The sequence below is a fragment of the Pongo pygmaeus genome, chromosome 2 (genome assembly GCF_028885625.2).
Source record: "Pongo pygmaeus isolate AG05252 chromosome 2, NHGRI_mPonPyg2-v2.0_pri, whole genome shotgun sequence".
Taxonomy (NCBI): Eukaryota; Metazoa; Chordata; class Mammalia; order Primates; family Hominidae; genus Pongo; species Pongo pygmaeus.
Genome location: NC_085930.1, coordinates 90,974,965 through 90,987,429, shown reverse-complemented (window position 1 = coordinate 90,987,429; position 12,465 = coordinate 90,974,965). Strand labels below are relative to the sequence as shown.

At 38.7% G+C, this 12,465-nt stretch overlaps 1 protein-coding gene across 8 annotated transcripts in view; it reads right to left on the bottom strand.

The window, feature by feature from the left end:
- The window catches only part of CADPS (calcium dependent secretion activator), a 472,988-nt gene that overhangs the window by 97,200 nt on the left and 363,323 nt on the right, over positions 1–12,465 (bottom strand). For all 8 annotated transcript variants that reach the window (XM_054482477.2, XM_054482473.2, XM_063661889.1 and 5 more), the window contains one exon: positions 4,879–4,985. In XM_054482477.2, the coding sequence (XP_054338452.1) occupies positions 4,879–4,985 (107 nt within the window). The remainder of the gene's footprint in view (positions 1–4,878; positions 4,986–12,465) is intronic.

The following is a 12,465-nucleotide window of genomic DNA, read 5'->3' as shown; positions in this document are numbered from 1 at the left end:
TCCAGTAGATAGAGAAACCCTCCATGCCACCCCCAGAACTTTCCCAGACACCAGCCTTTTAGGCAGAGACCATCTAAATCCTGGAACTTGCTGGATGAAGTTCCATCTCCACCCCTATGTGGAAGGCTGACTCTCATCAATCCTGATTCCAGATATTTGAAAAATTCACAAAGGTACACTAAATGTCGGCTAGTACTTATTCTTTAGTTATTCAACTAACTTTACATCTTCAGGATGAGTCCAAGAAAAGTTACTGGGAAGATTGAGTTGCCTCCCCAGACACAATTTGCCCTAGAATGACAGGAAAAAACAAAACAAAACAAAAAAACCAAGCTCAAATGTTTGAAATTAAAAGTTTCTTAACCCAACCTCATACCTGGCTCTTACCAGCAGTTTTTTTTTTTTTGGAACGGAGTTTTGCTCTTGTTACCCAGGCTGGAGTGCAATGGTGCGATCTTGGCTCACTGCAGCCCCTGCCTCAGCCTCCTGACTAGCTGGAATTACAGGTGCCTGCCGCCATACCTGGCTAATTTTTTTTTTTTTTTTTTTGTATTTTTAGTAGAAACGGAGTTTCATCATGTTGGCCAGGCTGGTCTCAAACTCCTGGCCTCAGCTGGTCCACCTGCCTCGGCCTCCCAAAGTGCTGGGATTACAGGCATGAGCCACCGCACCTGGCCTCTTACCAGCTTTTTAACTTAAAAGTTGCAAACCAGAGGTCATAAGAAGTGCCACTTCTACAATCTATAGAGAACTTAGTCCCTCATTGTAATTTAATATATTATTGAGCAAATATTTACCATCCTTGCATTAATAATCATTTAGATATTAATAGCCCTGCAAAGAACGATGACTACTGTGGCATGAATCATTGCTATTGGAGTCCGGTAGAACAGTTTAGGGATCTAGTGAACCAAGAGAATTTAAATTTGGGGACAGTAGAATAAGTGAGGACCAGAGCTATTTTTGTACATTCAAGGGAATTCTTTTCAAAACCTTAAAATCAAACCCGACTCTCCAAGAAGAACAAAATGATTCTAGCAAGGGCAGTAACAACCAGAAAGCAAAAGTGTAATTCCAATTAAATGAATGGAATCTGTGTGACTGGGTTGGGAAAGGCCAGGCTTTAAAAATGTTTATTTTATTCTTGCTCATACAGGTGAATGCTATTTTTGTACTTGAGCTAACTCACAATGTTCATGGGCATCTGAAGTCTTATAAACCTTTTCCAAAGACAATAAGGAGAATAAGGAGTTATACTTCGGCTACTAAATACTTACCCAGAGCTTTTCATTATTCAAAGACAAAGATGTGTGCTTTAGGGGTATAGTCTACATCAAACACACTGTATATTTTGCACACAAACTAACATGTATATATGTACTCCTCTATATACCACAATACATATATACATATACATACGTATACATAGAGAGAGATTGGGAAGGTGTAGCAACCATACATGAAGGCATAATTCGTGTGTGTATGTTTGTGAATAGATTAGACTCTGGAAACAGAGTTAAGCTGCAATTAAGAGATAACTGTGACCAGTGCTACCATATACTGTGTGTGTGTACATATGATGTATTCTTAGCTGGTGAGATTTCTTCTCTTGGGACATTTAATTACTTTATCTTGGAATTTAAAATGTCTTTAAGGATTATTGTTTTTTTTTTAGGTGGAGGAGGCAAGCCTACCAGTCACTTTGATTTGAGTGGTACCACCAAACAGCATGGCCACACAGCCAAGATCCAAGCTTAGGATTTAGTCTTTTTTTTTTTTTTTTTTTTTTTTTTAATCTACGGAGCACCCAGAGAACATGGTAGTTGAGTACTGATCAGTAGAAAATAATTGTCTTACTTTTTCTTTTGGGGAAGAAAAACCCCATGTTTAATGTGCCACAGGTAATGCTACCTCTTCCACTGTACTCCAGCCAGTCTTGACCCTGGTTGTACACTGGAATCACCTGGGCAGCTTTTAAAAATTATCCATGCTCAGCACTTCCCTGGAAGATTTCAATAAATTGAGCTGGGACAAGACCTGGGGGTCTGAATTTTCAAGAGCTGTCCACGTGATTGCAATCTGTAAGTGAAAGTTGAGAACAGGTGGTAGTGCCTTTCTGGCCCACTGTACCTTGAAATGAATCTGCTCTCAACACGTTCTGTTTATTCTGTTCATTTGGTACTTTCCACACAGGTTTTGTCACTTTGATAATCAGATATTCTTATATTTTGTTTCCTTAGCAATTTGTTCCTAATAACAAAAGAGCCAAGCTTTGTGGAGTGCTCACTTTGTGCCAGGCGTAACACCAGATGCTTTACTGAACGTGGCCTTCCACTCTAACAATGACCATCTATTGTTATCTCCACTTTACAGGATGAGAGAAGTAATCTTGGAAGAGAAGAGGCAAAGCTAGGATTCAAAGCCAAACTTCTCTGGCCCAGAGCCTAAGCTCCGGACACCCTGCGTTCTATTGCTTGAAGGACAGGCTGTCCTATGCCTAGTTGTCTTTCAAAAAGCACCAAGGTAGTTGCCTCAGTGCTCAGAAGATAGAAGATGCTCAATAGGTAGCTTTTGATTGATGGAGAAGATTTTGTGATTGGGTAAAATTTTTAATTTTGGAAAGAATCCTGTACATTTATCTAAAAGAAAATTTGGTCTCAGGCACTCCAAAGTATGCTGACGTTTTCATTACTAAGTTTTAAAGTTGGTAATGGGAATTGAGTTGATGATGTCTACTCTATTTATTTAATTTGAATGGCTTTCGAATATATAAGATTAAAATATTTTGTGATGATGGTTATTAGGGCAGTTTAGGATAAGGATTAACACAGTGAAAAAGGGCTTTTTGGAAAAGTGAAACGTGCCTTGTTTAGCGTATAAGCCCTCCTTTGGTGTTTCTTTTGAGCAATTTAGAAAAATATACAACCTTTCTTAGCCTGTAGCAGCCTCCAAAAATAACTTGATTATAAATCAAGTATATCTGTCATTTTTTCTTCTCCTCTGATTCACTTAAAAGCACAATTGTGACTGAGAAAACTGTGCTCTTTGTATTTATGTCTTCAAGAATGTGTGGGTTTGGTCCAGCATCATGGGAAGAGCCTCAACCACTCAGGTCAGAGGAGGGCAGGCTGGAGCCCCTGCATGCCTCTGGAGATGACTTTGAACACACGTTGGAAAAACACACTTACCATCACCGGAACCCCAGATGCCTGCAATCCGAAAAGAACATCCTATAGGATAGCGTAGGAAAAATATTCGAACCCACTTAATTGTTTACATGTTTGGAGGTTATCGATTTGCTTTTCCTTATCACTCATGGCTGTGCGTTGCGGATAGATGCTGTATGAATTAGTTCTACCTGCCTCAAGGGGTCTTACCCCCATTCTTTAAGGGTTTTCAGGGAAAAAAGTTCTTCAGTACTCTCTCTATATATAAATACTGTATATATGATTCACATAGAGACGGTTGTTGAGGAAGATTAGTATCACTCCGGCGAGCTACTGGTTACTAAGTTTGATACTCATCTGCTGTAATAAAGGTAAGTACAGACAGACATAGGAAACTACACCAGGCTAAGGACAGAATCAAGGCAGGTAGGAGGCGTTGTGTTGGGATGTAACTGCAGTCGTTGTTAAGTATATCAATTGCTTCATGCACGCACAAGAGAATCACCCACATTGACCCTGCCGTGGAGGGTCACCCATTCCACAAGCAGTCCACTGGAAGTTGCTGTTACATTCCTTGGGTCAGTGTTAGAAAGCAGGAGCACCAGGAAAAGTCCCATTAGAAGACATGGTACTGGAAGGGCATGCACAAAGTATGACAGCAGGTGGCTGGTTCATTCGGTTTAGTCACATACCTCTTTCCCCTGCCACGATCAGCCAAGATTGAATAAAATAGTAGAAAAACAGGGAGGAAATTTAAATATGCAATCAGGCATTAGTCGGGACGGTTGGATTTATGGTGTATTATATATTATTTAACTATACTGGCAATTTCCATTTAGTCATGGAATGATCATTTTAGGTACTTGAGAAATTACTTTTAGGAAATGTCATTTTTCCCCTTTGCTGTAAATCTGAATGTAGAGAAAGGGGGAGAATTATGCAATTTTCAAAAAGATTATTTTAAGAGAGATGATTTTAAATCTCAATTTTGAGACGAGCATTGATATAACCATTTAACCATGATGAAATTTTGGAATTTTCTTGGAAGTGTTAGGTTGTTTAAGTCCTTATAGGTTTGGGATTTACTTAGCCTTGAAATCCCTTGGTTTATAATTATTATCAAAAGGATCATTTTGGTAGTGGTTTGTTAAAAAAAAGTAAGCTATATTTATTTAGATGTATGTTGGAGAATCGACAAGTTGAACAACACAGAATAATTTGCTTCTGTCACTGTGTTTAACAACCCAAGCAATCTAAGAAAAAAAAAAAAAAAAAGAAGACTCTAGTACAAGCAGAGTAAGTTACAGAGATAAATTGAGAAAGAAGGTCTGTGGTTCACATACCAAATAACTAATAAAAACAACAGTGGTGGCAACAAAAACAAACACAAAAAACCAAAAAATATTTTGTGTTCTGGACAATGGTAACCAGATGCTGCTTGAATGATTAACTTTAAAAGCACTCACCTCATTTGTTCATTGCTAGAAACACCTGAAAACTTAGGCTGACACATACAACATGCAATCACTTTTTAGTTGGTTAAAATAACCTTCCAAAGACTTCTTGCAAAACTTCCACTTTCATTCCCTTTGCAATCCCAGTTAAAAGAAAATGGGTGTTAAGACATCTTATTCACAATCTGGCTGGGAAAATCAGCTCTGCAAGCTCAGCTAAGGGACAGTAAGATACACTTCCCACCAAGCCTGCTCACCTCTGCGTGGTGCTCCTCATTTTGCTGAAGAACTTCAATAACTAGTTCAGCAAGACGTATTGTATCTTCAAGCTTTTTGGCAGGAGTGATTAATCGGCCTACATTTTCTGTAGTACAAGAGTTTGTGTTAAAATTCAGCGAAAGTGGCAGGCTACTTTTATGGCCATTAGAACTAGTGGATAAGAAATTGAGAATAGTTATCAGTTTTTTAAAAAAAATTCATGCAAATGTTAAGTGCCATGTAATTAGTAGTGAGCAAACCATAAAGCCACTTTATTATTATCACCATTATTATAATACATATTAGAAAAAAGCAGTGCTCCAGCTTCAAATTTGCATATGAAGCTATATTAAGTCTATGACAGCCCATATCAAATTTAGTGACATTTTGTACACATGTTCTTTAAAGACAGCATAAATGTACTGTATCACTCTCTAGATTGTATTTATGCTACCTGAAGTGGGAAGATTAACAGGAGTTTAATATTGATTGCTGTTACATTTGTTTTTTAGATTAGTTATTAAATGCTACAGCGTAATTTCTCATTGCAGGCTCGCGAATGTTGGAACGTTCATTTTGAAAATGCAGATTCAAATCTCTGCTTCAAGTTGTCCAGGGAGGAGATAGAAAAGAAAAATTGGATATGCCTGGGCCATTAGTCAGGAATAATAATTGTTAAAAGGGTGTTAGGAGTAGATTATTGAATGGGTTGTGGTAGTTTGTGCTACTGGTTGTTACAATTGAAATTTTATCAGTTAAATTGAAACAATGTACTTAATTGTTTTCTTTGTTTTTAGTTTCTCTTAAACTGAAAGTGTTGTATTTTTACCCAGCTCAAGAAGAACCTGAACCCTGGCTTATGTTGCCTTCTTTTTAGAACTGAGTTCATGAGTTTGACAATGTCATTATGTTCCAAAAATTACAAACTTTTTTCCTTTGGGAAAAGAGTAACATTTAAAACATAAAGGAGGTTTTCTTTCTTTTTCTTTTTCTTTTTCTTTTTTTTTTTTTTTGGAGACGGAGTCTCATTTACTCTGCTGCCCAGGCTGGAGGGCAGTGGTGCGATCTCAGCTCACTGCAACCTCTGCCTCATGGGTTCAAGTGATCCTCCTGCCTCAGCCTCCTGAGTAGCTGGGATTACAGGCACCTGCCACCACGCCGGGCTGATTTTTTGATTTTTAGTAGAGACGGAGTTTCACCTTGCTGGCCAGGATGGTCTCAAACTCCTTACCTCAGGAGATCCGCCCGCCTCAGCCTTCCAAAGTGCTGGGATTACAGGTGTGAACCACCGTGCCCGGCCAAAACATAAAGGTTTTCTTGGCCAGTGAAACTGCTTGGATTCAGCCAGTCTGAATTCCAGGGGAACTTGTATTTCATGTTTAGCCCCCTTCAAACCTTGAAGCCTCAGAGTCAGAGCACATGGGATATAGTGAAATAAACATCATTTAGTAGAATTCCCCAAGTAGGTACATACATTTGCAAAAGAACTGGCAAAACTTATTTTCATCTCTTCATCTGAAACAGGTATATTTTGGCTTCAGGATGTTTCTTGCTAGAAAGAATTACGTATTACTAAATAGGAAGGTTTCTGGCAGGCAGCAGGGGGTGGGAGGAAGTAGGCAGACTTAAAATCATAAGAGATTGCTAATTTACAAAAAAAAGTTTCTTAATATTCTTTTATGCATTTCTTAGGTAATGAACATATCAGGTCATTAGTAATTTAGGATTTAATAATGAAAAATAAATTCAGTGAGACACTATGCAAGAAGAGTGTTCTAGCAAAAGGGATATAAGAGTGATTAGTGGGACAGGGTAAGATTAGCCAGGTGTTGAAAGTCTCAGTCTAACAAGGCCTGACGGCTAGTGTGAAAATGGGCTTCCTGGATTCAAGTCAATGGAAAGCTCCATTATCTTTGCCAAACCCAGATGGAAATGTGGCTGGATCTGGTTAGAGCCTGAAGGTGGGGCTGTGGGAAACATAAACATGTGGATTAGGCAGAGAATAACCAACACTCAGAATAAGGAGATGTGGGAGCTTAGGTGCTGATAGCCCATTGCCTGGTCTAGAGCAATATATATTTAGAGAAAGAGTGTATGACAAGATTGACTTCTGTGCTTTTGAGGCATCTGACCTGTTAGTAATTTGATAAATAGACTATCATAATTTCATTCGTAGACTTTCAGGCATTTCTACAAACATACTGTGTATATATTTTTGGGTAATATGTGTAGAGAGAGGTATTTGCATTTTGATAGTAAATATGCACAGGCTACTATTTTTTATTCGTTGATATTCACATTTACACATCAATTTGCAAATTCCTCATCCTATGCTTATTACCCATTCGACACATACACCCACATACACACATCACACACTTATATACATTTTCTAGTAACAGACAAGCCTGCACATTAATACAAATCTTCAGGAAATCCCACTTGGGGCACATCTTTGAAATCTCTTGCTTTAAAAATAGAGAGCTTTGTCCTTTTGGGTGAAACACTCACCAAATCTAGGGGAATTCTGGCTGTTTATGACATAGGCTACATAAATAATTCATACCAATATTTTTATGCACTTTTAAAAAAAAAAGTCAATAATTTTTATGTTTGGAGAAATCCAAGATGTTGAAGCTAGGACCACCTGAAGATTTGTTTTAATAGGCAGTACTCTTAGATTGACTACAATAGATATCAATAGATACACATAAATTGTGCATGTGCATGCAGCCATTCTATGAGTGTGTGCACATGTACGCAGATATGTGTATGCCTGATGTATATATACAGACAGTATGTTTAATAAAACCCTTTGCAATTTTACTTGAACACAAAACCATTAAAGTAAACAGGTTAAGGGTCCTTTAATCTAGAACACTTGATCTGCCAATTAACCCATGTAGCCAGTCTTTCATTTACTATTAATTAGCTGTGATTCCATCATCTGTAGATCAAGCCACATTAGTGAGACACTGCACTATTTTCCTGTTCGTTTGCATAGCTGCTGTACTACTAGCTAAATGGCAAAATGGAACTAAAAGTAAATTCTCTAAGATGTTGTCTTTAAAGAAAATATTGTGCAAAATCCTTTAGCACTTCTTCCCTCTCCCCAACAGAGGTCAAGGAGAAATTTGTGCTTGGAAACGATTTTTTTTTTTTTTTTTTTTTGGCCACTTACGCTGTCTGCAGATGAATTACAATATGCCTATCCCCCAAGCTTGCACTAGCTGGAGCACTGATAAAATGGAACTAAAAATATAGTATACTTAAGAACCATTTCATACAATAGAATTGAAGCTCATAACACAGAAAAAAATTGTCATGCAAAATGTTATGCAACAACAATGTTATTTTGTGCTGACATTGAGATTTGAAAATGTTGCATATGTCAGACATAGCTAGACAAAAAAAATGTGGACATTTGGAAATAAATGCTCTCTTTTGAGTATCTCAAAACCTATAAAATTATACTTGAGAGCCCGAGTCTCAGATTAGTGTTCAAAACTGAAACAAAATTTCAAGAAGAAAGGTGAACAGAAAAGCAAACTAAACTAGAAAGCTGCCAAGTAGAGGAATGATGAAAGTTTATGGTACTTGATTTCAGCCTAGGCATGCCTTGAGCCTCTGATATAACATGCTGGTCTGCGTTTGGGTGGGTGGAGGAGGAGGCCCAGGAGGTGGCAGGGGAGCTGCTTGGGTAGGTGAAGAGAGACAGTAAAAAAGTAATGACAAAGTGACTTTAACAAAGGGTGACAAGTAAGATGACAAACTGAAAAGAACAACCAAATAAGCAAAAATGATAAAACACAAATGGAGAGCTGCTGCTTTCTTGGCAATACTTCAACACTACAGGGGTGTGACATTGTTTGACAAGGACTCTTACCAGTGTCACCAGCAACCCCCACCCACCACCACCACCGAGACACTCAGAGGCTGAATGCAAATACCAGATGCTTTATCCAGATGGATACACATGAATGATGGCAGCAGCAGCACTGACCAAAAAAAGATACACTTCATACAATGAAGAACACCTATACATTAATAGCTGCTTCTTTCTTACAGATGACCAGAAATAGGACTTGATATATTAATAGTTGGAAGATCTGGCTTGTCATCCCCCATATGTTACTTACTTTCTATGTAACCTTGCATCTGCTACTTGAACCTCTCTGTGCTTTAGTTTCCTCATCTATAAACTGAGAGTATCTTTTCTGTGTATGTTACAGGGTTGCTGATAAGAGCAAATAAAGCAGTCTATGGGACAGATCTCTGTAAAGCTCAAGATGCCTACACATGTTTCTTGTTACCTCCACATTGTGAGGAGGCTGCAATTAATTGCTTTGCAAAAGCAGATGAAGGGCCATTATTAGTTCAAGTGAGCTAGGAAATATTCTTGCTCCCTTTGTGGAATTTCAACATGTCAAAATCTGTCATTTTGGGGGAAAATGTGTGGTATCTGATTGTTTCCAGCTCATTTAATTATTTTCAATTTGGAATTCTCATGGCTTTTATATTGTGGGTTGAATCATATATAAAAACTTGCCAGCTTATCAAATATGTTACTTGCTATTCCAAATGTTAGAATACTGTAATCAGCACTTGACCCATCTGTCATGTGGTTTACAATATCAGCACAGCAAACATCCTATAACAATAGCCTCTCCTTCAATACAGGCACAGAGCACTATCAGCTTCTGCAATTCTCTCTCTTTAATGAGTGTCTCATTAACCTTGGACCTGCTCCTTTCTAATAGTTCTGGTTTATAAAGCAATCTGTATGGTGAGAGGGACATACTCCATTGCCAAGTTTGCTTCTTGGTTTGCTTGAATTTTCATCTGGGAAAATGAATTTTACTGCGGGCATGTAGGAAATGGAATTCTAGTGACATTAATAAAAAAGATTGAAAAATATGGATAAAATATAATATTCTGGCAAAAATCATCTGTTAAAAGCAAGAGTTGATGAGATCCTTTTCTTGCTGGACCATTTCAATGTTTAGAATACAGGACAAAAAAATTACCAGTTTCCTCTTATTGAAATTGTTTGAGAAAAAAATGTGTGTAAATAGAATTTGGAAGACTCAGTTTTAAATGATAACCATTTAAAAGGAGGCAACTACTAATCCTTTCATCATAAAAAATAGTACTCCATATTTTATATTTTGATAAAATTTGGTTTTCCACTGACAGCACTGCCTAAAGTTAAGAGCATTTCTGGTAATCCATCCTCATGGCTCTTTCAGTGAATGCATGTTACCTGCATGTGCACTTCTCATGGAAATTCCTGACTCATTCTCACCCAGTTAACTGAACCTGGGTAGAGAAAGACTTGATCTGGTGGTGAATAAAACAATAAAGCGCCCCTGGGTTGATCTGTCACCCATGAGGCAGCAGATACATATTTCAGCTAAATGGGTCTTGATGAGAAATTCATAAAGGGATTTCCTCCTGCCAACTGTCTGTCCAGAATTCTGACAGTGAGGTTTGCCACCATAGAAAAACAAGCTCCCTATTTTTTTTCCTCACAGAGCAAAACAAAAACATCATACCTTGGTTTCCAACTTCATTTACCCAATTACCATTGCTCATGTTTACACAATTAAATCTGCTTGGCTTCCAGAGAGAGAGTTAAATGTGACTGCAGAAAAACAAAAAGAGAATTCCACTGCATGCTCATCTAAGCCAAGGCAGAGATGCATCCAGGAGCAAGAGACACTCCAATTAGCCCTTAAATAACCTGACCAACTCTGGCTCTAGCTAGTGAATTGCCAGTCCCTGAAATATCATATGAGAGATGAATACGATTGATGGAAACTCACTTATTACCAAGTTCCAGCCTATTGTTGTGTTGCTGAAGATGCTAGTATTTGTATTATGCAATTACAGAAAATAACTAGCCTGTAGCAATTTGCTATGATTTGGGGGTGGGGGTAGATAAAAGCTCAAGTAGCAACAGAAAGCTTAGCAGATAGCCACATCATACTATCCTGAGTACCCAGCTTCCCTAAAATGATGGCTACATAGGCCAAAAACAGGCAAGGTTGAAACCTAATACAATTTCTTTAGTGGGACTGTCTATTATGTATGCTTGATCCCCTTGATTCTCCAATATCCACTCCCTTTCAAAAGGTTCCAGCTCTAGATCAGTCTAAAGTATGTGTTAATACAGGCGGTTGGATGGATCATGGATTTTTCCTATGCTTTTCATTGGAGCCATCATTGTCTCTTCCCTGTAAGGATTTAGGTGGTATAGCTTGTCCAGTCTACCTCCAAAATGTCTCTTGATTTTATCTCACACCGTACTAGATCACGTGCTCATCCACACTCTCGCCGAGGGGGTGGGCATATGACTCAGGTCTCATCATTTCCACCTCAACTGTTGCTAAAGCCTCCAAGGCAGCCTTCAGTCCCTTTTCTCTTCTGCAGTTCATTCTCTGCCATGCAGCAGTCAGAGTGATCTCTGTTAAGCACACATCTGAACTTGTCATGCTCCTGCTTAAAAACCTTTGAGAGCTGCCCTTCATGACAAGGGTTATGCCTTCATATGCCATAACAAGAGAGTGCCATCATAGCAAAGCTTCAGCTCCTCTGTCGATGCTTCTACTTGAGCACTTCTGGCCCTTGATAATAGGAAATTCTATACATTTGTCTATCTCCCTGTCTGCCAGGGAATTCTGTATTTCTAGGGCCTAGAGCAGTGCTGGGGCCAGGGTAGGTCATCAAATATTGGTAGAAGGGAATCCTCAGTGGATCCTGTCCAATGCAGTGCTTTCATGAAAAATAAAATGCTCTGTGTTTTCAGTATACATACAAACTACACAGGAACTCTTATCTCTTATCCAAAGTCCCTGGTTACTTAACAAATGTACTAAGCTGAATTCTGAATAGTAAACATCATAACTTAAACTTCCAAGCCAGAGAATAACATCAGGTTTCTTAATGCAATTAAATACTATTTAAGACAGCTGTGCGCAGTGGCGCACACCTGTAATCCCAGCACTTTGGGAGGCTGAGGCAGGAGGATCATGAGGTCAGGAGTTCGAGACCATACTGGCCAACATGGTGAAACCCTGTCTCTACTAAAAATACAAAAATTAGCTGGGCATGGTGGTGTGCACCTGTATTCCCAGCTACTCAGGAGGCTGACAGGAGAACCACTTGGACCCGGGAGGCGGAGGTTGCAGTGAGCCGAGATCACCCCACTGCACTCCAGCCTGGGTGACAGAGCAAGACTCCGTCTCAAAAAACAAAAACAAAAACTATTTAAGACAATTAAACATAATTTTATTTAACTTAATACAAATTAATTTAAATTAAAGAAATAACACTCTTGTAATGGTTTTTCTTCTCTAATTTGGTATTGTATGCCAACTCAGGCTTTGTTCCTCGGGCTGAGCTGTTGCATATAAGAAAAGTGAGCTTAATTCTGCATGGACATTGTGTTGGAAATCTGTCCTTGTATGTGCAAGAACCTTGCTCAGGGGAGTTACCTTCTCTATTCCATGTTATTTTGGTGGGACTTCCAAGGAAAGTATCCTTCAGGGGAAGTCACATGAGCTACACCTGGCCAACTGTAGTTC